This window comes from Elgaria multicarinata, chromosome 3 (assembly GCF_023053635.1).
Source record: "Elgaria multicarinata webbii isolate HBS135686 ecotype San Diego chromosome 3, rElgMul1.1.pri, whole genome shotgun sequence".
NCBI lineage: Eukaryota > Metazoa > Chordata > Lepidosauria > Squamata > Anguidae > Elgaria > Elgaria multicarinata.
The window spans coordinates 98,232,631-98,258,396 of record NC_086173.1 but is presented as its reverse complement, the minus strand read 5'-3'; the positions used below and the strand labels follow the sequence as shown (position 1 = coordinate 98,258,396).

Sequence of the window (25,766 nt, the reverse complement as noted above, 5' to 3'; positions counted from 1 at the left end):
GAGAACAAATTTGTAGGAGAACAATCCTATAAATTCTCAAAATTAAGCGTACAACTTTTTTCTCCTTTTGTATAGATGTTAGTGATTTGTGAGAGCATGGGATGTGTGAGAAGAAGATCCAAAATAAGCAAAATATAAGATGGTAACAAACTTAAAGCAATCTTTCTGGCAAGGTCAGAGGGAAGCCTGGATAAGAAGAATCAGAGCCTGGATAAGAACAGACTTTGTAGGACAGCCAGACTGCGTTTTAAGAGATAATGATGGAATGAGAACTATCCCAGTGGCTGGGGTCAGAAGCTAAGTTATGGAAAGGTAATCTAAGAACCACTTTCCACGGAAGGATCAGAGGTCAGGTCTTAAAAGGGCCTCAAGGTGGAGGTAGAGATTAGCAGTGAAAGCCTTCTATGATTGGTTAGTGGGCCATGACTTGTTAACCAATAGACAATCACCCCCACAACAGGTTGGTTGCGTCACGTTTGCGCAGCGTGCGTCGGAAAACTGAAGGCGGGGTTCCTGCCGAAGGGGGCGTAGAGAATTTGGAGGAGCGATGCTTATATTGTCCAATAAAAATAAAAAGCAATAGAAAGCCAGGAATTCATCTGGAGGCGATTGGTTCCTCTTCCTGGGAGGCGGACCCTAGACAACACGGTTGCTATGACGGCAGAATGCCCACCTTCCCGGCGCCGCCATCTTGTTGTTGATTCGAACCGTAGGGAGCGGGTGAGGGAAGTATTGAAGCCGGCCTGGGGGGACCAAGCAGCAGCGCCCCCCGGCCGGGCAGGGGGAAGTTTCTCTCGGTAAGTGTCGGCCTCCTTCTCTTCATGGGAAGGGATTTGCGCTGGAGGGCGACTCCGTCTCTCTTCTCCGGGCTTGGCTCTGGGAGAGCGCCTGGTGAGTGAATGAGTGCGGGGAGGGGAAGGGAAGGCCGGACTGGTGGGGGGATAAGCGAAGCAGGTTGGTTCATTGAGGGGAGAGAGCGGGGTGGGAGAGGGAGATGAGGGGCCCCAGTGGGTGGATTTGGGCGGCCTTCTTGACCCTACCCGAGGTGTCTGTAGGGGGTAACTGGCCGGGAGGTCTTGGTGGTTCCCCTGCTAAGCAGCCTGAGCCGTTTCCTCAACGGATTTCTCGACTCCCATGTTCAGCAGGCTCATTTTTCTGACGGAGACTGGTGGCCAGGTGAGCTTGTTGCCGTGGTTCACTAGCCCCCTTGCTTTGGACGGGGACTCCTGATGAATGGACGGGGCATCATGAGGCTGTTCTTGGAGCTAGCCCGTTTAAAAGGAACCGGGGATGCATTCACCTCGAGAAAATGGGAAGGTGGGTTTTGCGAAAATGAACTGCCGTCCCCCTTCCATGTCTGGGAAGAGCCTTAGTGCCAGCTAGGGGTGACAAGTTGAGTCTAAAAGGTGATTGTGTCCATAGGGAAATGATATTGGCTTTCAACAGGAGACTGCTGGCCAGCACTCCAATCCTTACTAAGTACACTGGCCCCAGTTCAGAGAACTGTGGGTGTAGCAGGAGGTTTGGCCCTGGAGACAGTACTTTGTAATTGAGTTAGATTGGTTCCAGTTTATTCTGTAGAACTGCATGGAAGAAATTCTAGTACCAAGTTGTGCTGGAATTACGCTTGTAATAACTTCATTTTGCCTTTTCATATTGGAAGCTTCCTTTCTTCCTATTGCTGAAAACTTGTTTTTAATATTCGCTTAGTTGCTCTAACGTTTGTCGTTTGTATTTACCTAGTAGAAGAAGCCATCATTCAAAATCTTATGCAGGGAAACTTATGTAGTGTAGATGACTCTTCAGTAAAACAGTATTGCATGGATATTCTGACTCTTATGTATACTCTTAGCATTAACTTACCAGTTTTCTTACAGAGGACGAGTCAATTTGCCTGAAATCAGCTGATAAATTTTGTAATACAAGCAAAAACGTGCCCAGAGCACAGCCTATTTATAACGTATGTTAAATTTGCAGAGATGCATACAGTCAGTCAATGATCATGTCAGGAATCTCTGTCCAGGTTAATATGATGGGTGTCCTTTTTTTAAGGGAATATACTAGCAATAAAAAAATACTAATGCTGCTAGAAAGCTGACTGCATCATTTCTTTTAAGGTGACTTTTGTAGCCCAAGTGCCACTACATTAACAACACTTTTTAATGTAGCAGGTGTCCTTCAAATCTTATATAATGTATCCTCTGGGCAACTGTCTGTCAACTAGGTTAGGTTGATAACTTGCAAAGAAATGTAGGTTTCAGCTGTGTGAGTGCTTTTCACCAAACAACAACAATTCACTTTGCATGGAATATTCAGGTTTTTTAAACCTAATTTGGGTGGTGTGGAATGCTGGAAACATTTTATATTAGTGCTTCTCCATCTGCAGTATTGTTTTACAGGTACGATTGAAGGTTTTGTTACTGGTCTAAAACATCCTAAATGGCTAGGACTCAACATGCCAAATTGACTGCATTCACATCTATATCCTATCACAGTTCTGACTGGTGGGTCTTGTCTTGATCATATTATACTCATTCTAAAAGAGCTTCACTGGTTGCAAGTCTTAAACTGCTTGGGGCCAAGTACCTGAAGGAGTACCCACCCTATATCAACCTGCCCATACTTTAAGACATTAAGAACCTTTTTGTCCCCAATGTCCTCATTGGGTGATGCCAGAGGGGTGCATGAACACCCACTGGGGTTTCTCTTGCTAGTGCTTGTAAGGGAATCCTTTCCTTATCCCTGATCTCTCATCCCTTGCTAACACTAGAGTGGGACATCCCAGGCAGTGCCTCAGCAGAAGGGTCTGGTGATCTGCACTTTTTGCACCCCTGCTTTAAGATCTACTGCTGAAGTCTTTCTTTGTGTGCTTCTCCCATCAGAGGTGAGGCTAACATTGATGGCTTTTTCAATTTGTGGTGTGCAAATTATGGAATGCCCTCTCCAAAGAGTTTCACCTGGTTCCAATGCTACATTACCTTAGGCGACAGACATTTTTTTTTACCCATGCATTTTAATGTTACTTCATGTTGAGGTTTTATCTGTTGCTCTTATCTTTGGTCTGCGTTTTGAATTTCATTTTTGTGGTTTATTCGCTGCTGTGAAACCGAATAAGATGAAGATGATACAAAAATGTTTTAAATAAGTGTAAATGGTGAAGGTGCATAATCATGATGGCTATATATTACCTCCAGAATTGATGGTAGTATGCTTCTCAATAACCTGGTTCGCATGTCACACCATTTACTGGATTGTTTAACCCAGGAATTGGTGGGGCAGCAAGTGTGCACGCTGCTGTCCACATGCTTGTCACTTCCAATTTCAATTATCAGTAATCAAAAATCCAGGGTTGTTGTGACATCCAGACCTGGAACTCTTTGTTGATTATAGTTGATGGAAAGTGGAAGTGACAGTTGCACTGGAGACAACGGGCTCACTTACTGCTATGCAGCCTCACTAATTTTTGCATTAAACATTCCAGGAATTGACATGATGTGCAGACTGGGTCAATAACAGTAGGAACACAAGAAGAGCCATGCTGGATCAGACCAAGGGTTTCATCTAGTCCAGCACTCCATTCACACAGTGGCCAACCAGCTGTCAACAGGAACCCACAAGCAGGACATGAGTGCAACAGCAGCCTCCCACCCATGTTCCCCACGAACTGGTATATATAGGCTTACCGCCTCTGATACTGGAGGTAGCAGATAGCCATCAGGACTAGTAGCTATTAATAGCCTTCTCCAGAAATTTATCCAACCCCATTTTAAAGCCATCTAAACTGCTGGCCATCACTACACCTTGTAGCGAATTCCATAGCTTAACTATGCGCTGTGTGAAGTTCTTCCTTTTAGCTGTCCTGAATCTCTCACCGATCAGCTTCATGGGATGATCCCGGGTTCTAGTATTATGAGGGAGAATAATGTTGCCCTATTCACATTCTCCACATCATGCATAATTTTGTGCACCTCTACCCTTAGCTTCCTTTTTTCCAAGCTAAACAATCCCAACTGTTGTAACCTTCCCTATCCCATAATAGTAGAATCAAGGGTTGTTGAGAAACATGAGCAGGAGGGTGCTGGTCCCCTTCAGACCTCTTTGTGGTTGGCCACTTTAGGAGCAGAATTCTGGACTAGAGTGGCCTTTGGTTTGTTTTAGTGCATCTGCTTTTATACTCATATAGGTGTTTGCAGTAAAACCCATTGAATACAGTGGGACCTATGTCTGAGTAAATATGCTCTTGGATTGAGGTGAGTATTGCTCTGATAGCCTCTTCTAGATGAATACTTATAAGATGATGCCATTTCTTGAAAAACAAATATTCTAATATAAGGCTTTCTCAAAAGATTTTTATTGAGCTCCTCTACAGAAAGATCTAAGGTTTCCACTGTCACTCCAAAAGGTAGAAGCAGAATTTATGCCAAGAGTATTGTTTGGACTTTAAGGATCTCCTGAAGATTATTTGCAGTAATATAGGTTAAAGCCTTCTGTGCTCACAAAAGATCACAGAGCTTCTGCACTTCTTTGCTGTTTTCTCTCTTCCATTGCTTCTATAACATTACTTTGGCACAGTATATTTCAATGCATTATGTAACAAAGACATTTTATAAAAAGTAAATAATGCATATAGTTTTCAGTCTCTCTATTCACATTTCTGAAGAGCAGCATAAATACGTTTCATTTCCTGTTAGATATTATGCCAAATCGCTAGCGTGTCCCTTTGGCAAAATTTGGGTGTTTCCACGCACTTGTTTTGCTATGTAATGGCTCCAAGGCTGTTGCATCATAGCCTTTCGTTTATACAATGTGACTATCATAAGGACAGCTTCTGCTCATGCTTCCAAATTCTCTCCGAGGTGTGGGTGGGAAGTCTCTGAAATAATCTTGATTCTTGGCCAGTTTAAGAGAAAGGAGATAAAGATGTGTATTTGTATGAGGGGAGTGTATCAAAAGAAGGAACCTCAGAGCACAGAAATCCTCAGAATCTGTGAAAGAAAACTTAAGAATTGGATTTGGTCCCCAGAATTGGAATCAGATCTCATAAGAGGAAATGAAGGTTTTGATTTGAGCAGGTTCTGGGCTAATAACATTTTTTGTCTGCATCTCTGATGTGATTTGAGAGACGACCTATGTCTTTTCTTCTAAAATCACCTATAATGCAAGTGTAAAGTAAGGATGGCTTACAGTAAGTCCAGTAAGAGAGATACAGTAGATCGGGATAGACAAACTGATACCCTCTTGATGTTTTGGGCTACAACTCCCATAAGCTCCAGTGAGCATGGCCAACGTTTTGTTTTATGGCTAACACACATCTGGAGGGTACCAGGTTGCTGACTTCTACAATAGATAGTACTCTTTCTGAATCACATATGGCATGACCTTTTAAGGGCAAAGGGAGGTAGAAAGCCATACACATGATTGAGATGCCAGTATTTTTCCAGCTTGGAAACTGCAACAGGAACTTGGCTTTCTGTAACTGAGAACAGGTCCTCGTGTAATATGTGGACCAGTGAGGCTGCAGTTGCAATTTGCCTTTTGTCTGTTTGCCTTTGGCAAGCAAGGGAGTGTCAAATTGCATGGCTATACTGTGTGGTCATTAGTATTAACTCTCTGAATGGAGCGTAAGTCTTGGGAATGTTTCAGTTTATAATTATTGGCTTTTCACTGCTAGTAATTTTAATAAAGTTTTAACCAACGTTACAGGTAGTTGAAGAGCACCAGGTTCCTGCTGCCGTCTACCTGCACACACATTTCACTACATTGTTGATATGGTGCAGCGACAACATACTTCCCCAGTAGGGGAAGAGCAGCATTGTGGCAGCCATGCATGTACTTGTATGTGTTTTTGTACCTTGAAAGGGCCAAAGGATCGGATACTGCAGCACTAAGAATGCACATGATCGCTGGTGCTTTAAGATCAGGAGAGATAGTGCTACCCTGTTTCCCTGAAAATAAGACAGTGTCTTATATTAATTTTTGCTCCCAAATATGCGCTAGGTCTTATTTTCAGGGGATGTCTTATTTTTCCATGACGAAGAATACCTTACATTACAGCGAGGGGCAAAACTGGAAGTAGGTCTTATTTTCGGGGGGATGCCTTATATTACAGCGAGGGGCAAAACTGGAAGTAGGTCTTATTTTCGGGGGATGTCTTACTTTCGGAGAAACAAGGTATGCTGCCCATTCCCCCTGCTGAAAAATGCAGGCAGGCTGGGTCAGGCAGCACAGAAAGCACTGTAGGATGAGTGGGGACAAGGGGGAATCTGCCTGCCAGGGGCAGGTGGTGGGGAGAGATTGATTTTTGCCCCAGGCAATCAGGAGAGTTGCAAATTGAAACGTCTGTTAATGTGGTAGTAAGAAGACTGTATTATCTATCTTCATGTGCTTGTTTCCACAATGTAGTTTGATTCAAAGTTCTAGCAAGCTGCACGCTTGAGAAGAATGCTTCCTTACTCCTGTAAATTACTAACTGCAAGGCTGAGTCACAAGTAGCATCTTTAATTATCATCTGTTATATGCAACAGGATCTTAATAGTGTGTGTCAGCCATAGTTAATCTCTCCCCCCAACCCCATACAGAAAACTAAAGTATGAAGCTTTGCTGTAGTAGAACTGTATTGTGCTTTTGGTGGTGAAGCTTCTGGTGCTGATTGGCCAATCTGATGTAGTGGTATAGAATGTTTGTTGCTCAGGGAACTAAAGAGTTTGCAGCCTGGCTTCTTTGAGTGAGTTGTCAGTTTGGCTGGGATTGAAATCTCACAAAGGAGAGGTTTTCTTGTGATGTAGGGAAAATAAGGTACAAGGAGCACAGAAGTAAGGCTGGCGAAGGAAGGATTCAGAGCAAAGAATGGGCTGAGAAAGAGGAACCTGAAGAAAGGGCACATCAGCACTAGGGAGGCTGATCAAGAGAGAGGGTTGCTCAAGAAGTGGTTGCAGGCTCTTGAGTATAAACTCTGGCAAGGGAATTATGTCAGTTACGGTTTCTTTTAACACCTCAGTATTGTGACAAGAGTGGGCAAGATATTCTTAAAAGTGGTGTTTGAAGGTGGTTGTGGGGATAAATTCACATTGATGTGAACTAACTAGCCAGTTTGAACTGTGGGTTGTTCATAGATTGCTTCACTAGGCTACAGAGGTGGTGGACAGGAGTGGTAAAAACAACAACAGCAACCAGCTACTCTACATGCTGCTGCTACTACTTTTGGAATAAAGGAAGGAGGCAGAAGAAGGAGAAGGGAAACAAACAGCCCAGAGTTTGAGAAAACAAACCACAGTTTGTTCAGATGTCTGCCGGACAAGCCCTGGGCAGGCAACAAACCATGGGTTAAATATACCATCATTTAGCATTATGAGCAAACCAGGCCATGCTGTCTACCATATCTTATGCTATAAAGAGGTAGCCAGTGACTGCAGAAAAATGCTAGCAAGGCAGATAGCGTAAGATGTTACACAAATGAGACATGTCATACAATAAAGAGGAAAGCAATGCAAACATACTGTCAATACCATTAATACCTAGGAGAGATTCTTTCCTGATCCCAAACATGGTAATCAGAAGCATGAGCAAAATCCATCCACTATATCATGCTGAGAAACATTTAATGTGGGTTCTCATCACACTTCTGGTCGTGGTTATATTGGTGCCTCCCATTGAGGCTTCAGAAACTATCACATGCAAGGGAACGAGGCCACAACTAAGAAATCAGTTATTAATCGCATAATAGATTAACTCACTCCAAGGATCCACACATTTGGGCTGGTCATGTTAGCCAACCATGGCTTCTAGTAGCTGGGTTGAAGCTCAACTATCTTGCTTCTTGCTCCTCAGAGGCAAACTATGTTGAGTGTAGTAAAATTGTTTATCTGACAACATGTTCCATAGTATTATTGCAGAATGCTTACACCCAAATAGTTAAACTTTTTGTCTCATTTCTAACTTGTAATGTATTGTCCAGTTTGTAGCCACTGATTATTTTGCCACCTATTGCCTTTAGCTAAAATATATTTTGTGGAGGCACCTGATGCTGCAACATGATTGAAGCTAAGTGGGAAATCTTTTAAAAAAGCTTTCCTTCACCTTCTGCATTACCCTTTTATTTTAAAGATTGAATTTATCCTCATTCATCATGGGCAGTCAAACTTGGTAGAGTGTTCAAAATGTAACCTCAATAGTAGCACAGGGATATCAGTATCTTCCTAGTTGCACTAAGCACCTTGTCTCATAAATGGAAATTGGTTCTTTTTGCAGTTGCATCATGCTGGTAGCTCTCGGTCACCCTGTGGTACAGTTAATCCCGCAAGATCTTTCTTATTTACTTGTTTCCGGCACTTTGTACTGTTGAATTTAATTTCTATTATTCAAGTTCTTGAAGCCATCCAGTTCATCCTACGTATTTTCCCTGACCCTTTTCTATATTAATATTGCCTGCTACCTTAGTGTTAATAAAGTTCATTATTACACTTGTATCCTGCATCACCAGAAACATCATTGTGGCTCTAACCCAGCTCAGATTACACAAATGGAAAGACCCAGGAGAAAGTGTGCATTTCTGACAGTTATGAAAGTCATGTGAAATCAACCTTAAATCTTGTGTTTTCCATAAACTGCTTTTCATATCAGTCTACCTCTTGCTTATTTTTCTTCCTGAGAACGGTGGATTGATTGCTATAGCTAGTTCATAAACAGGGTTTCCATCACATTGAAGGTGTCAGAATTGTATGCACAGAACTCTTCCTGCAAAGTGTCTATATCCATATAGTGTGTTAAGTATTTTGCCAGTTCTGTGTGTGTGCGCACGCGCAAACACACACAAAAGGTATTTATGTATATGTGTAGCATTAGGCTATGATTTTAGCAGTCAAACTGATTTCAGAAATTATGATGTGCCTAAATGTAATCAAATAATCATGTGCTTTTTCAACAGGACTTGTATCCAAATCCCTTGTGGATTTGGATGGGGCTTCCTTCCAAATGTGCATTTTTAGGTTTGCAGTCAGGCAGTCCAATCCTATGCATGTCTGCATAGAGGAAAATAACATGGAGTTCAATGGGACACAGTCCCTAACTCCTTAAAAATTGTGCGTCAGATTGCATGTTATGTGTGTTTGGACAAATGTAGTTCAGCAATATAGTATGTGAAACTATACTATTAGTGTTTATTAATGAAACCCATTTTCTTTTGTAAACACAAGAAGGTCCCATTGTTTGGCAAGCTTCCTTCATAATGAACCATCTGATCCATTGAGATAAAGAAAACGAAGACACCAAAATCTGTTTATTTTCTGATCTCCTGCAACCAAAACTTGATTGCCACAAAACATGACTACACTTTTCAGGCAATAGTGGTAGACCAGAAATAAAATACTATCCCAAAAGTCTTTATAGCTGCTATTCATTTGAAATAACAAGAAAAATAGAGCACAGCATAATTACTTAAGTGGGAAATTGCACAGTCATTTCTGCTGCTAGGTTTTCCATATTTGGCCTTGGATGGGCAGATGTATAAATTGCAATACTTCTTGATACAGCCATGGTTACAAAGATTGTTGTGTAGAGTATATCCATGTACTATCAGTTCACGTGGCATCATGTATATGTAGGGTCTGTCTTAGAGAAAACACAGCTTAAAATAGCTGTGTAAACTAATTTGGAGTAATGGTGTTCTTCCCACAAATAAGATGATGATTACATTTGGGGGTTCTGATTCCTCTACAGGACTTAACTAACTGAAAGATGAGATGCTGGCTGTTCCACTTCCTCTCTTTAGGCAGAACATCCAAGTTTTTCCTTTTATCTTCCAGAAGAGCATGTTCTGTATTTCAGATTGCATTAGGGGTGGGCCACTGCTCTCTTCCAGCTTGCAGCTCTCTATTTTCTGCCTAGCAACTGATTGCACTCAAAGCCTGACCCTACCTTAACCCTTCCTATTATTATTATTATTATTATTATTATTATTATTATTATTATTATTATTATTATATTAATTATTTATTTATATAGCACCATCAATGTACAATTCCTCCTGGATTGCGCTCTGCAACTTCTCCAAGTGTGAGACACCATCTCGGTTGGGTAGCAGTAGTTGCTTAGTGTTGTCATTTTGCCTCGTTTGCATCCTTGCCAGTGTATGCTGTCTATGAAATTTTGTCCCACTCCTGCAGACTTCCATGGAGTTATAGCTGCCACCCCCCTTTTGGTGAAAAGGTGGTTTTGCTTGCATGGAAAAATGCTAATCAGCACACAACTGCTAAAATATTAAATGATATCAAAGCAACTGGGGTGGTAAACAAACATTTTATATAAATTTATCGTAAGTGAACAAATGTTTTCTATAACAATCAAGCGTAACTGAACAAATTGTTAACAGTACCAAACTCAAATAGTTTACAATAACAGTGATAACTGAATGGTTAAGGTACAGGCCTCCGGTTTTATTTCTACCTGTTTCGCAACTGCTTCGTTGGGATCAGAATAGCACAACAACTTAATGTTGCTTATGGTTGGGGAAAGGAGAATTTGTTGAGTTTTATTCATCATGTTTCAAAAAAGCTTTTAAGTCCTCCAAAAAAGGATTGATTTGGATCCCCAGCCAAAAAGATGCGGATCTTTAGGAGCGGTGAGTTCTTGCACCGCCCCCTTTTTGGTGCACTCAGGGTTTTCGCTCCTTTGTGTGTAATCACGCAGGGTTTTGTTGGAGCACAGGGTGCCTCCCAATTAGGGGAGACTATATGAAATTTGCTCCCAATCCTGCATACTTCCAGTGCTTTAGAGCCACCACCTTCTTCTCAGGGTGATGCTGGTAGTGCTGAATTAAGCTCTCCTTTTTCATTCTGATATTGTGGAAGGTTAAAACAGGCTGCTGTGATGTTGTCAATGGGTGAAACAGTGCCACTGTTGGGGTGGGAGGACTGCAGCAGGACAGGAGGTGGGGGGATGACTCAGATTGTGCACAGTAGTTTATTTGTCATGTGGGGGATAACAGGAGCTTATTTTCAAAATATTCAGTTGCATCTTGCACTAATAGTGTTTTTCTCCGGTAACAGGGCTTTGAGCTGTGCTCTATGATATTTATTTATTTATTTTATTTACAATATTTGTATAGCACTCCACATCCAAGATTTCAGAGTGGTAAACAGCAGCTAGGATAAAGGAATAAAAGCACTATTTTAAAATAATTACTATTTTTTTAAAAAAAGAAACACAATTCTGATAAAACTACAGCTGGTCTCTCAAGGAAGGCTTTCTGGAAAATGTTGAATTGGAAAATTTAGGTTCACTTCCATATTGCCATTTGCATCTGGAAAACTTTCAGTTTGCACTGGGAAGTTTGCTGATGACCTAGAAGGTGAAGAAGTTTAGCAAGTGTATTTTATTTAGTAAATAAAACTAAACAAGTACGCCATTTTTTTTTTGCCACAATACACCACATGTATTTGACCTGAAGTATTTGAGAGGGAAAATAAAACATGCTTAATGTGATTTAAATGTCATATTTAGTAGAAAGTTTTACTGGAATACATGTAAAAAATTGAATTCAGTATCATGTTCTTCCCTTACATTGTTTAAATTTAAGAAACAACAAAGGTACGGAAAACTGTTGACACACTAATTAGTTTTAGCAACCCAAAGACTGTACATGATATGCTGACAGCCACTCATCTATTTCAACAGAGTTCAGCTCTTTCACGAAGGTTTTTGGGACACCTTCAGTTTTGCTGTCACTACTTATTAACTCCATTTCACACGGAGACATATGTATTTCAGTTACGTATATTCGTTCTCTCATATACTTGCTAAGGATAATCACCTGAAAAACATTAATAACAACTTTATAATTGTCAAGCTTGCCTAACATTGTATTTGCAATTGGCATCCATTCATTGTTATTAGTGAACTTATAAAATGGGAAAAAAATCCATGGAAAAATAAAGCACCTGAAACATTTCCCCTCCACATTACTGTGAGGTTTGTGGTTTTTGAAACTAGTTTGCGATATTCTTTTGCTTTCAATTAAATAGCCAATATTTGGCTACTGCAAAAACAAGAAGGGAAGTATTGATATGTTCAGAGGAACCCCAAGCTTTTCAGAAGTAGAAACAAAATATTTAAGGCAGGGAGGGAAATCTCAAACAGCCCAGGAAGGAGTGAGCCATGCTCTGTGGCCACAGAATATGAGGTGTCTTTGTGAGGATGGCCAGGACACTCGGGGGAATGGAATCAAGTATCCTGAAATAAGGCATGGATGGTTGGCTGCAATACTGAACAGGAGCAGCCCACATTGCCACATTTTGCTGCTGGTCAGACTTGTTGCATTCTTACTTACATAGCACCTATAACTTAGTGCAGTGCAAAAAGAATTTAAAAAATGACTGGCCCTGACTACAGGATCACAGTCTATAAAGGCAGACAAAGGGCAAGAAGATACTAGAGGGAACAGTACTAGAGGGGGAGAAATCATATAGGAAAGTGTTGAGGAAAATGTAGTTTTAGAGCATTTTTTAAATATAGAATGTTCAACATGTCTGTGCTCCTGCAATTTTGACCCTTTTACAATAGCATTTTGCCATGCATCGTCTATGAGAACTCGGGAGGAAATTATCTTTCTGCTTTAAGAAAACTGCCTGTTGGACAGCCTCACTCCATCTGTCAACAGCTTTTCCTCCCCACCCCCCACCCCCTAGTCAGACATTCTCCCTCCTCTCAGATTTACCACTTCTCTGTGCTGGAAGTCTTTAGTCCACCTCCTCCTTGTCTCTGGTCTTACAGTGCACCATTAACATCTCATGTCTCTTCAGTTATGTCTAACGGAATGGGCTGTCAGCAGTTACCAATTATTTGTTGACAGCCTTATGATCCACTAAAGTAGAATTTGATCTCCTGTGACACATAAATACTCTTAAACTGTTCTGCAGTAGTTGAAGACAGCATATGGTGTCTGAAAATAAAGGGAGAGGTGTGGGAGTGGCCAGCATGTAGTTGTATGATGTTTTTAAGCCCTTTCAGGGGTGGGGTGGGGGGTGTGTGAGGGAGAGAGTTTTAAGTTTCTCAAATGAAAAGGCTACGATTTCCCATGATCAAGGTTTGTGTTAGTTAAATGTGGCTGGAGAGAGCCTCACATTCCAAATGTGGTATGTGTCTGCTTTTTTAATCTTGAAAATATTTAGGATGCAAAGAATGTTTTTAATGTTCCTTTTAAGTCAGGCAGAACAGTGGTGCTGGTGTGAGAGCTTATTGTGTCACAAATAGTTTCCAAAATGCAGGGGATTCATTACTTTCAGTAAGACTTACTTCTCTCTCATTCCATTTCTAATATTACTTCTAAAACTAGCAGAAAAGTTAATAGCCAGATTCCTGCTCTTAAAGTATATATTGTAAACCTGCAATTTAGGGTGCACTCCTAAACATAGCATTGCACCTATATTTCTATGTTCCTTTCCCTTTTTAGGAAACCATCTAAACTTCTGAGCCAAGATCAAACATGTTTGTTATGTTAGTGTTTTAGTTAGCAAACCAAAAACTGGGAACTGTCTGGTTTAAGCTTAAGATTCTAAATTCATTACTGAAATCGAACATCTTATAAGGTAGCTTTGAAGAATATAATAATTTGTAACCGCATTATATTAGTCTACATTATCTGTCTACTTATATTCCACAACAATTTCAGTTTAAGAATAGCAGATGGATATGTTTAATGTTGATGTATTTTAACAGCTTTTCTGCACTATTGAAGAAAATTAAGCAAACCAGATGGTATCTCAAGCCTTAAATGCTCTCCCCTTCAAATCTCAAATACCAGTGTTTTTTTTTTTTTTAAAAAACTACTAGTAACACTGTCAGCTTCTCAGAAAGTCTGCCTGGCTTATAAACATTTGATTTGAAACTCTACTTGCTGCATTTTCCAAACCAAAATATATGGTGTATTTCCTACTTATAAAGAAGATGAAAATTTTGGCCCAACTGCATCAGCTGCGTACTTGCTATATATGTGTTTGGTGGAATCCTGCTGGCCTACAACCAAGGCCACATAATAAAGGATCTGGCTGTGAACCCTCCTAGTGTGATGTTACCACATCATGCAACGTACAAATAAAATGAATAAAAAATAAATTAAACTCCATTAAAAGACTGAAGCAAAAAAAGATCCCTCATTATTATCGTCTTATCGCAGGCATTTGATATGGGCATTTATGTCAGCTGTTTGAACAGTATTTTATTGAAATTGTTTTTAGCTGTTTAAATTGCTTTAAACTTTGTATATTTACTTTTTTGTGCTGTATTTTATGTTGTGAATAGTTCACTTCCCAAAGAGCTTTGACTATTGGGTGGTATAGAAATGAAAATAATAACAACAACAATAAAAGCAGAGAGCGACATTAACCCACTAAAACCTCAGTGGAACAATGATGCCTTCATTGGCCATCTGAAGGACAATCACGAAACAGCTAACCCTGGCCTCCATGGATTCCACAACCACTGCTGCCATCAAAAGGCCGCTTTTCAAGTAATCATCCTCACCTCTCTTGGTGGTCTAGCAGGGCCTGAGGTGATGAATGCAAATTATGGGCAGGTTCATATAGTGCAGCAGATGCCACTTACAAAATGGCGAGTGCTGATTAGGTGCTGCTTATTGGGCTCCTCTCATCTGTCCCCCTTGACCTCTTGTTGTCATCTCCCAGCTCAAATTCCTGCTTGGACTGGCCCAGAGTTCCTTACTGTTGGTGTGCAATGAAATGCTTTTTTTTTTTACTGTTTTTGCAAAAATTGAAACACTAACCAGACAGATTAGTGTTTTCAGTAGCTTGTAGGCTTTTAGTAAAGTTTTTTCATATAAGCGGAAGACTATAAGAGCATAAACATATCCACTAGGACTGGATTTGAGAATTGAAGGACTAAAGGATTTTTTTTAATGTTTATTTTCAATGCAATGTATTGTCTGGGAGCCAAAACCTGGTTGCCAAACAGTGACCATTCAAAACCTATTTCTGCACTTCATGAGCTATTATGTCAGATGCAAACTGCATATGTAAGGTACTGAGTCTATTAAATCTAGACTCCTGTAAATCTAAATGTGAATTTGTTGGCTTATGTCTGTGTGGATTTAATGTCCACGGTATAAAAATTCAGTTGGCTGTGGGGATGGTGGTGGGGGCAAAAAAGAGATTGATTATCTATGCAGCTTTGTAGATCTCATAAGATGTAATAATTTAAGATCCATCTCTCTTATGCAATAATTGGCATAAGGACTGCACTTTTTTCTCCTTAAGCTCATTGCTTTTTCTCATAGCTTCCACAGACTGTTCTGGCACTCGTGTTGTACATTATTTCCCGTTAAGCATTTCCCTCTCAGAATTCAATTAGTATTTGAAGTAAGAAGATGTTTGCTGTTCTGAAGTTAAGGTTCAGTGGCAATCTCAGTTACATAACACGAGCTCTTCCTGAGCTGCTATTATACATCCTCCACTGGCACAGTTTTGGTGTACTTTGGCTCATGCTTTAGTGTGTCAGTAGCTCCGCATGGCAATTATTTGGTGTCAGTGTCGCCTAATATGTTAAATTGCTGTAGTCTCAACAGGGCAGAAGTTTGTCCATTGGTTTTTATGTGTTGGCTGTAATGTAACAATCAGCCCTCAGGTACATGTAGGCAGCTTGTATCCCAAAGCGTAAAATGTATAAGATTGAGTATGTTATTATGGCCAAATGTGTCAGGATCCAAAGTAGCAGGAACTGCTTAAAATTATTTGTGTTAATATGTCTTTTATTTTAAATCAGGACATCTTTAGACCACAGCTGGCTGAAATACCTATTGAGTTGTATGTTGTGGATTAGAGCAGCATCTTAACTTCTGAGCTCTGTGAGTTGACATTAGCAAGTAATAGCAAAGGTTAAAGTGCCCAGTAGATCAGTTTCCTAAAGCTCCTTAAAAGGCAAGTGTATGACTTGATAAAAGAAGTGTTTGAGCAGTTGCCTGTGGTTGTAGTGAAGTGTACATTATTATTATTATTATTATTATTTATTTATATAGCACCATCGATGTACATGGTGCTGTACAGATAACACAGTAAATAGCAAGACCCTGCCGCATAGGCTTACAATCAGGCTGTCCCCTTTTCCCTAGTCTCATTTACCGGGCAAAAGTGCTTACTAACTGGCTGATTCACTAACTACTGTGTCAAATGTGTTAGGGCTTTCCCCCAATAATTAAAAAACTGAAAACTGCTACACCTCATATTCCATAACCTTTTGATAGGGAAATGTGGAAACGGGACACTAACTTCCCTTTTGCTGAACATGGGATGTAAAGCCTACCTCCTAACATTGGCCAACAGTCATGCAAGTGAGAGTTTTGCCTTTGCACACTTGAATCAGCCTCATCCTGGGAAAGGCAGCATTTAAGTTGAACCCAGGTATTAATGTCTGAAAATGGGACGGGAATTACATGTGTGGAACTTCCTCCTTCACATGTTTTAACAAATTTATTTATTTATTAAATTTATATACCGCCCCACAGCCAAAGCTCTCTGGGCGGTTTACAAAAAAGCGCCAAATTACCTGAGCGAGGGATTTCTCATGGCAACGAAAGATTTATTTGTGCTTGCAGAATGTAATTTTTGTCCAGTTGCTTAACATAAGCTATAGATAAACAGAACAGTCATCACAAGCATATCATCACCTGAGCCTGTGAGACTTTTCCCAAGTTTAACTAGCTTAACACAGGGTCCTTGACCAAATTAGAGCGCTACACTAGCTACCTATCAGTTTGGCAGTTAGACTAGACTGAAATAATTTTTGTCTGGTTCAGTCATCGTTTATTTTGGCCTGTTGTTGAGATATGAGAGGCACGTCCTTACTGTGAAAAGGGGAGATAAAGCACGTAGTTCATAGGGAAATTTTGGTGCATTGGTTCCATCTATTTTGTGAAAAACAGGAAACTATAGCATTAGAAAGTTAAATGGGAAGATAATAAAAAGGTCCACATGAAGTGCCTAGCTGTGTGTGTTAATGCTTTCCTTGCTAGTAGCAAACAGTATCCCCAAAAGATTGTCCATCTTTGTGGTTAATTCACATTTCGCTTCAGTGAACACACAACACGTGACATTTTAGGGAAGTGACTGCTTTACCTTGCATTATTTTAAAATGCTTTTCTGTTCAGTTATTCAAGTACATGCCTTATAAAATTGAGTTCAACGTCCACATGGATTGAAGGATGCTTTATTGGGGGCAAATGCACAGGCTGCTCAAATGGAAGGCATGGGATGTTGTACTAATTCTTCACCTCTATTTAGCAGTTTAATGCTTTAAGTAAAGGATGGACTTAACTTATTAAAAGATCCAGACTGCTCTGAATAGCAGATAGGTCATCACTCTTTCCTGCTTTCTTTCACAAGCTTCATGAGAAATTATTGTCTTGTCAGATCATTGATAAAATACAGAAGGGTGCGCTAATTTCTTTTATCCTCCAGTGATGTTTTCTACAGTTCAAAGCAGACTTCTTGCTTCTGCCATCATGTTACCAACAGCAGTGGAGATTCCATGAGTCTCCATTCTTTTCACTGTGTCATTGCTTTAATGACAGCATATTTTATTTGATTCCTGTGTGGCTATGTTCCTGCTGAATCTTGCACATTCTACTGAATGATTATTATTATTATTTATTTATTTATTTATATAGCACCATCAGTGTACATGGTGCTGTACAGAGTAAAACAGTAAATAGCAAGACCCTGTCGCATAGGCTTACAATCTGATGATGGTGCCTCAGCCACTTTTGATCTAGAGACAGGCCTGATGTTTCCTGTATGAGGCAGAAGGGGAAACAGTGACTGTACTGCACATGCCTTGTAAATAGCAACCTGTTTTTCTGGACTAGGAAGAAGAGACTGTTGATAAAAAGTGAAATCTTACCAAGGTAGTTGGTGCACCTCTAGGACAGCTGTGATTTGCAGGTCCTCTTGGTGTACCTGTCACAGAGTTCCATGCTTGAACATGATGATATGTTTGTAAGAGAAGAATATTAAACCTTTTCTAGTCACTGTTAATGCTATTAGAGGTAGAGATAATATAACTATCAAAAGACAGATGTGAGTAAGCCAAAGGGGGACAGGAAGAGGCCCCAATACTTGTAACCAGTTTTCTGGAATGTAGTATGAACGTACTGCATGTGTGTATGTAACTACTTAGTAGACATTGTTTGGGGTCTGGCGTAGATGGCCATTATTGGCCAAGCTTCATGGCATCTCCTCTGTTTTGCAGATTGTCGGCACATGTTCACTTGCCGGGATAACTGAGTGGTGGTGATTTTGCTCCTTAAGAAACTGCTCCTTCCACCCCATGCAGCTCTCCCCATGCCCCAAGTGTGTGACTGGTGCCCTACGCAATGTGTGTTTGTCAAACCATGGAGGTGGGGAAGCATGGGAAGAACACAACCCACACAGGAGCCCGAGGGGTCCTGCTGGAACCTTTCATCCATCAGGTGGGCGGCCACAGCAGCATGATGCGCTACGATGACCACACTGTATGCAAGCCTCTCATCACCAGAGAACAGCGCTTCTATGAGTCCCTGCCTCCAGAAATGAAGGAATTTACACCCGAGTACAAAGGTGAGCGTCCCAACGTCTTTGGAGAGTCTCATTGAAAACCAGGGCATCTCTGCCTTTCTAGTGTTGGCTGGGGGGGGAAACTTCTATATACAAGTGTTACAAGTGTGGTATGAGTGTGTAGACATGAAATCTCCCCATGTATTTTCAGAGAATGCACTGATAAGAATAATTACTTCATGTCCTGCAGCAACTGGGGTGTTTTATTTATTTTACATTTTATTTCATGGATGGTGTTGCTACTTATGTCTATGGAACTAACATCCCAGTAACCATGCTCAGGATTGCAATCTTACGCCTGACTTATAGACACTAAATTTCCTCACAATGAGCAGTGCCATGGCCACAGTCCTGGAGAAAATAATATGTGATGCATTGAGAACATGTAGCTACCTAATGGCAGTTTATGCAAGTGTGTGCAATTTTTATTTTTATTTTTTAAAAGTGGTTCTGAGCTTATGTGCATTGCCACCCCAGAATGTTACTTCCTGCATGGCACTGTGGCTACAAGACTGCTCTGAATGGAGGATTCTGGTGTGTATTAACTGGGCCTTAGTTGTCCACTATTAAATGAGTGCAAGTGGATGTTTTTTCTTACTTCATATCTCCCCTTTTGCCGTCTACTGCAGGAGATGTCATTTTTTAAAAAGTACTATTCCACCTTGGTGAGTACCTTTATAGGAACCAGGTGGAGTTTAGGTCTTTCTGCCTGTGCAGAGTTTCTTACACAGTGTAGGAGTTGTGCTCACTTTCTTTAGCTAGTCCAGTCTCTGAAGCTACTTGACAAGACCTCTCTTGACCTGAGAGAGTCAAACATGAGGTTGGCGAAGTGGAGAGGAGTGCCATAGTGTGTTTGTGTTATTTGGTAAGGTTCTGAGGACTTGAAAATGGAGTATGAGCAAGCACAGTAGCCAACTGCTGTATGTTTTATGCAGAGACTATGAAGCTGCTAATGTTGCTTTTATTTAGCAGTAGTTTTGATTTAAGTTTTTAAGAAAACTCTGATAGGAAAAATGAACTTGCAAACTCAAACAGAGGGAAGATGGAACACCACGAATGGGCACTGCATTCTTTATAGATGAGGATGTGCAACATATCACAGAAGAAAACAATGTGCTCCATATTACAGCAAAGAAGGATGACTCTTCTCTAATACATCCATTACTATTGAATGGATCAAAACATTATTAGAAAAATGTATAAGGCCAAACCAGGCCTATTTTTCCAATTTTGGTTCAGCATGTAACAGAGTTCTGTTATTGTTGAAGCAGGAGAAAATAGGTTGCATCTCAACCTGGAGTCATTACAATTAATATTAAGATTGGTATGCAAAATGTTATGATTGTGTCAGCAAATTGACAAGAGAGACTTATGAACACATGGAAAGCATTCTCTGGGCACAAACACTGTGTATAATAGCTAGAGCTGAACCTTTACTAGATGTACTGAAATATTCATTGTACTTTCCTAGGACAGAGTCTTGACTCCAAAGTTCTTGAGTGTCATTGGAATGTTGATTGCTATCTTGTATTTTCCCATTATTAAACTGAGATGGTTTGAAATGGGCACCTTTGGCAGTCTGGAATTTAAAGTTTAGTGATTTAAAAATATTCAATCAAGCCCATTCCACTTACCTGTGTAATAAGGTTATAGTTACAGGGGCTGTTGCTATTGTATCAGCTAGACCAAAGATGGCCAACTTGTATTTTTGAGGATCACTTTGTTTGCTTGATAGTAATCCTTGGACTAGAAGTGTGTCTTACCCTACGAATTGATAGTCTCAAAAGTACTCAGGATCCATTATAAAATTGATACCTTCTAGCAGTAGGGGTTTCGCAGTTGTGGAATGTATATGCTATGGCATAGCATCTCCTATAAATATGTACATTTGCTAATTGCATACATTTCGCACACAATTCAAAAGAATTGTATCATTAAAGTGTGGAATATGTGCCAAAGTGAAGAATAATTTTCTTTTAACGCCTCCAAATGCAGCTGGCCAATTTCCTCCTAATAACTCAGTAATTGGTACATCTTCAAGTTAGACCACTGTTGGGTGAACTGTTTACACAATTCATTGTAAATATTGAGTAATTACTGAAAAGCAATTGGTCTTTTTGTCAAATATAATACTCCTTCCTCTAAGTATGTTGTGTTGTGACTTCTTTCTTCCCCATTAGACACACATCTTTTTTGGAATCAGAATATATATCCAAAACTCTATTGCTGCTCTCAGAAATACTCAAGTTGGAGAGATTGCAGACCCCATGGGTACACCTGTACATACACACTCTCTCTCTCTCTCAATGCAAACCCTTCCCCCCAACCCTCCCTTTTCGCCCCTTGTGGCAAGCCATCTCATGTTCCCCGCCCCCAATCCAGTCCTTGGCAGGAGCTTCTAACAGTGCTAGTTTCGTAGCTGTTAACTGCCTATGAAGAAGTCTCATGTAAGGAATGCCACCTATGGCTTGTTTCTGGCAGGAGTGGTGTCTGTCTGTTTTGAAGGAGACAGTGATGGCTACATTAACCTGGTAGCATACCCCTACGTGGAGAGTGAATCCTTGGAGCAGGATGATACACCAGAGAGGGATCAACCACGTCGCAAACACTCTCGCAGGAGCCTCAACAGGTCCGGCAGTGGCAGTGAGCACAAAGAGGAGAAAGCAGGGTTGGCCGCTGACACCTCAGAAAGGTACTTCGTATTTCTGTTGCTTTTTCTTCATTTCAGACATAGCTATTCAGAACTTGTTCCCCTTAAGCAGCTTCTTGCTTCTTTTTTTGACGAAATGTTCCCCAATAAGAGATTGGCTTATGCAAAAAGCCATCCAATATGTGAAGAGTGCAGAATGCCCCACTCTCCTATATAATTACATAGGGAAAGCAACTAAGTATAGCAACCCAAGCATTAATCTCTGTTCTAATCTGTTTCCTGTCTATGACAGCAAAGTTCTTGTACGTGAGTCATATCATATTTTGCCAACAGCATACAGGACACGAAGAGCCTCAAGAGTTTCCATTCAGATGTTCCATTTCAGATGCTAGATGCAAACAGTAGCGTGAGTTCTGAAAAGATTACCTTTAATCCATGGAGTCTGCGTTGTCACAAGCAGCAGTTGAGCCGCATGCGCTCCGAGTCCAAGGACCGAAAGCTCTACAGTATCCTCCAATTGGTAGAATTTAGTGTAATTTGGGGTATATTATTATTATTATTACTTATTTATATAGCACCATCAATGTACTATGTGATCCCTTTTATGATCAGGCTTTAGTGGGCATTAACAAGTTTGGCTGCCATATCTTTGCTCAGAGCATTTCCCCTTTAGCTCAGAAGAGACCTCTCCTGTCCTGTGGCTAAGTTGCATGGACCCGGCATGACTGTGCTATTTCCCCATGACCACCAGCCACTTCTTTCTTTCTGGCCATCTCTTGTAGCCAAAATGTCTGTTCTGGAGAGGAAGGTTGGCTCTTGCTTTTAAGGATGAGGGTTTGTTCTTTTCTTCTTATAGTGCCAAATAGGCTCTCTTCCCTGAATAGTCATCTCTCTCTGAAGATGAAATGCTTATTCCCCCCCCCCCCCCAGCCCCAACTTTTATCATCTAAGGATGTGTTGTGTATGTTTTGTTACTTTCCTGGCATCCTTTCTCTGTCAGAACTAATGCTCTTTGCTAGAGCATTCCCTAGAAGACAAGAGAAAGGCCCTAGGGTTTCTGTTGGAACCAAGCAAGGCCATAGAAATGTAGAGCTTCAAGAAACTAATTCTCCTTGACCAGTTCCTCAGAATTCCTTTTATTGGAGAACGTGGTACACCATTTCAAACTTCCCTGTGTGCTTGACCTGAAAATGGGGACCAGACAGCATGGGGATGATGCATCTGAGGAGAAAGCTGCTCGACAGATGAAGAAGTGCGCACAGAGCACCTCAGCCACACTAGGCGTACGGGTTTGTGGGATGCAGGTACTGTAGGAGTTTCTAGCAAAATGTGACTGCTGTTGCAGGATTTATAGACAAGATGAGTATTCTCCTGTGCATACGGCACATGACAGAGTTTGACAACTGAGAATCTCTTGCTTCTTCTGTGTGTGTGTTGGATCTATGGGCTGTATCCAGCTATGGCATCCCACAAATGGAATGGCTTCTGTCAGCGTGACAGATTCCATCTCCCTCCTGCAGCCTGCCACACTTCCACGAATTTGCCTCATAGTGTTGGGGAGACCCTCCAGGGTCGATTTATTGAAGGGGGACTGCAGGGGAGAGGAAAGGATGGGGAAATTCTGTTGTGTGAGTGGAAGTCTGCTCATGCAGTGTTGGATTTAACCCTTTAATATTGCACTTTCTAACACATTCACATATTTCCAGTCCTCCTAGAGTTTCTTGAAAGCATGCCGGCAGTGACTGCAAAAGGCTTCAGGATCTGTTCTTTTTGTCCAAGTGCAACATTTCAGCACTGAAATCCCCCATGATTTAAAAGCCAAAGTCAAGGAAACATTTGAAACAGTTGAACAGTGTTCAGATGTGACAGGTATTAGTTAGCATCAGGTAACTTAGGCACTAATCCTTTGTGCACTTAACTAAGAGTAAGCTCCCTTGAACACACTGGGATCTACTTCCAAGTAAACACGGGATCATGCTTTTGAGTGGGGCTGGTGAGTTGATGCAGAATACTACCAACTTTCTTACAGCAAAGGTTCCCAAAATGTCATGGCGATCTTCTCCAGCTGAGGGAAGATGAGTTCAGTCCTCTTGAAGTGTAGTTAGGCTAAGTGTATGCATCTCAATTGGTAGTGTTCATGCTCCAGTAAAGGGAATGGGGCTCCATGAGGTGGCACAAATACTCTTAAGAAGCCCTTCCCAAACCTGGCACTGTCAGCTGTGTTAAACTACAACTCCCATAATTCTCAGCTGGCCTGGCCATTGGGCATGTTGGTTTAGGATTGTGAAAATTGTAGTTCAACACAGCTGGAAGAAAGCTGTTTTAAGAGTATTTGTGCCACCCCATGGAGCCCCATTTCCTTTCAGTGTGGTACAATGGATAGTAGGTTTGGATGTGAGAAAATGGTGGTGTTCTCATTCTCTCTCTCTCTGAGATACATACATACATACATATATATCCATATCATGAAACTATTTTGGGGGGCTTTACTGTTCAGAGTAGATGGGGACACTTTGCACTCAAAATACAGAAAATGTAGCTTGCAGGGAGCTACTCCAGGTAGGTCTATCTCTTGCTTTTGAGTATCAGTGACACTCTCCTGCTAGACTTACCTTCACAACTTGCATGCTGGTGCCCTCTGCTGGATGATCATCTTTTGAAGTATCTTGGTTGTTGTAGAGCTTCCTACTGGTTTTGCTGACAGCCATGATTGGGCATTTCCAAGCTGATGTGTTTGGAGGTCGTCCCCCCCCTTTTTTTTTTTTTTAAGGAACTTGATTCTGTGACTTCTGCTTGGGTGTTAGAAATTGTGGCTTGTTTTATTTGACTACAAGGCTGTCCTGAGCTGCTGTTGTTTAACAAGGCATTTAGCTGGCTAGTTAGCAATTTTCTTTTGCATATTTAAAGAATCCAGCAGGGTATTGTGTGGTAGGCTAGGTCAGTTGCACTGTACCATATTTATGAAGAAGGTTGAAGATGCCCTTGCATGGGAATACTGAAGCTTGCACCCATTTTCAAAACCATGCTAGCATTATGTATAGTCCTTCATACTTCCTTTGCTGAAGGATCCTATGTTTGAGTCTTGTCCCACTTAGTTGATTCTGGCTCTACAATATTTCCTAACCTAAAGGAGAACAGAGTCTTTATGAATGTTTAAAATTGGCATAGCAAGGCATTTCCCTCTCATGACTTCCCACACGCTGTGCTTTAAAGAACTAGTTGGATGCTTCTGTTTTTTGGGCCAGGTTTCATGAATATTGGCATCTCGACAGTGCAAAGGCTTCCTTGAGCTGCTGCAGAACATTATAGCTGAACAGTACTTCTTTGTAGATCCTTAAAGTATTGAATCTTGGCTGTATTTCTAAACTATTGTATGATTTCTCTCTGTGTTCCAGGTATATCAGCTTGATACGGGGCATTATTTGTGCAGGAATAAATACTATGGCAGAGGTCTTTCGATCGAGGGCTTTCGCAATGCTCTCTATCAGTATTTGCACAATGGTGTAGAGTTACGAAAGGACCTCTTTGAGCCCATCCTTAGCAAATTGCAAAGCCTGAAGGCCGTGTTGGAGAGGCAAGCCTCTTACCGTTTCTACTCCAGCTCCTTGCTCATCATCTACGATGGGAAGGACACCCGGTCTGAGACATACATGGAGCGCAGAGCAGAGATGTGCCTGAAGCAAGTGGATCTGTCTCTACCAGAGAGCCTTCAGGATGCCGGCAGCACAGAGTCCATCACCTTCCAGCCTAAGGTGGATGTACGTATGATTGACTTTGCACACAGCACATTCAAAGGCTTTCGAGATGATCCCACTGTACATGACGGCCCTGATATGGGATATGTGTTTGGACTAGAGAGCCTTATCAACATAATGGGACAGATGCGGCATGAGAACCAGTAGCCTTGAGCTAGATTCCTTCATTTTTCCCCTGACGATAGGAACAGACAGGACCACCACCCCTATAGAGAAACCAGACTCTGCTGCTTTGAAAATATTCTGTTGCTCCAGTGTGTTTAACCTCAACAAAGGACACGATACCCTGGATCATCCTGGCAAAATGGCTTTGACTATCCTGGCCTGGACTCTTTGCAGGAGAGATGCATCCCATGGACGACCCCAGCATTGGGCATTTCGTATCTGGGGCTTAACATTTGATATGTCCACTCCTGTGATCTTGTCTGCTAGGAATGTGGAGACTGACCCCCATGGGAAAGAAGAGGGGTGATGGTCTAGGGGTGTTGATTTTGGGATTCCAGTGTCCTCCTTCTTTGTCAACCTTCCATTGAGGCACGATGGTTTGAACCTCTCTTCCTTTGTTCAAAAAGGGCATTCAGATACAAGCTAACATTACTTATGGGGCTGATTGAGGCACATGATTTGCACACACTCCACTCTGCTGTTGCTGCCCCTGAGCAGATGTGAGAGACTCTTCTAGAGGGTATAGATGATACTTCATTTATCTTCTCCAATCTGGGCGTTATCAGATCATCCCAACTGGGGAAATAAATGACCAAAGGAAAA

General features: G+C 41.2%; 2 protein-coding genes across 5 annotated transcripts in view; both read left to right on the top strand.

Moving 5' to 3' along the window:
* AMT (aminomethyltransferase) overlaps positions 1-25,766 on the top strand; it is a 200,878-nt gene that overhangs the window by 140,325 nt on the left and 34,787 nt on the right. The window lies entirely within an intron of this gene.
* Positions 690-25,766, top strand: IP6K1 (inositol hexakisphosphate kinase 1). Of its 4 annotated transcripts, none has more exons than XM_063121027.1 (7): positions 690-797; positions 1,143-1,317; positions 18,250-18,596; positions 21,075-21,285; positions 21,577-21,749; positions 22,372-22,547; positions 24,639-25,766. In XM_063121027.1, exons 3-7 carry the CDS (start codon positions 18,374-18,376, stop codon positions 25,143-25,145), a joined length of 1,290 nt encoding a protein of 429 aa, XP_062977097.1. In that variant the 5' UTR covers positions 690-797; positions 1,143-1,317; positions 18,250-18,373; the 3' UTR covers positions 25,146-25,766. The 4 variants fall into 4 exon arrangements, with proteins under 4 accessions (XP_062977097.1, XP_062977096.1, XP_062977099.1 ...); XM_063121028.1 differs by lacking the exon at positions 690-797 and adding an exon at positions 830-891; XM_063121026.1 differs by lacking the exon at positions 1,143-1,317.

Excerpts from the sequence above, each read along its gene's own strand:
- IP6K1 (XM_063121026.1), top strand. The coding sequence starts at position 18,374 with ATGTGTGTTTGTCAAACCATGGAGGTGGGGAAGCATGGGAAGAACACA. Across the intron at positions 21,750-22,371 it reads CAAGGACCGAAAGCTCTACA|AATTCCTTTTATTGGAGAAC; the intron begins GTATCCTCCAAT and ends CCAGTTCCTCAG. Across the intron at positions 22,548-24,638 it reads TACGGGTTTGTGGGATGCAG|GTATATCAGCTTGATACGGG; the intron begins GTACTGTAGGAG and ends TCTGTGTTCCAG.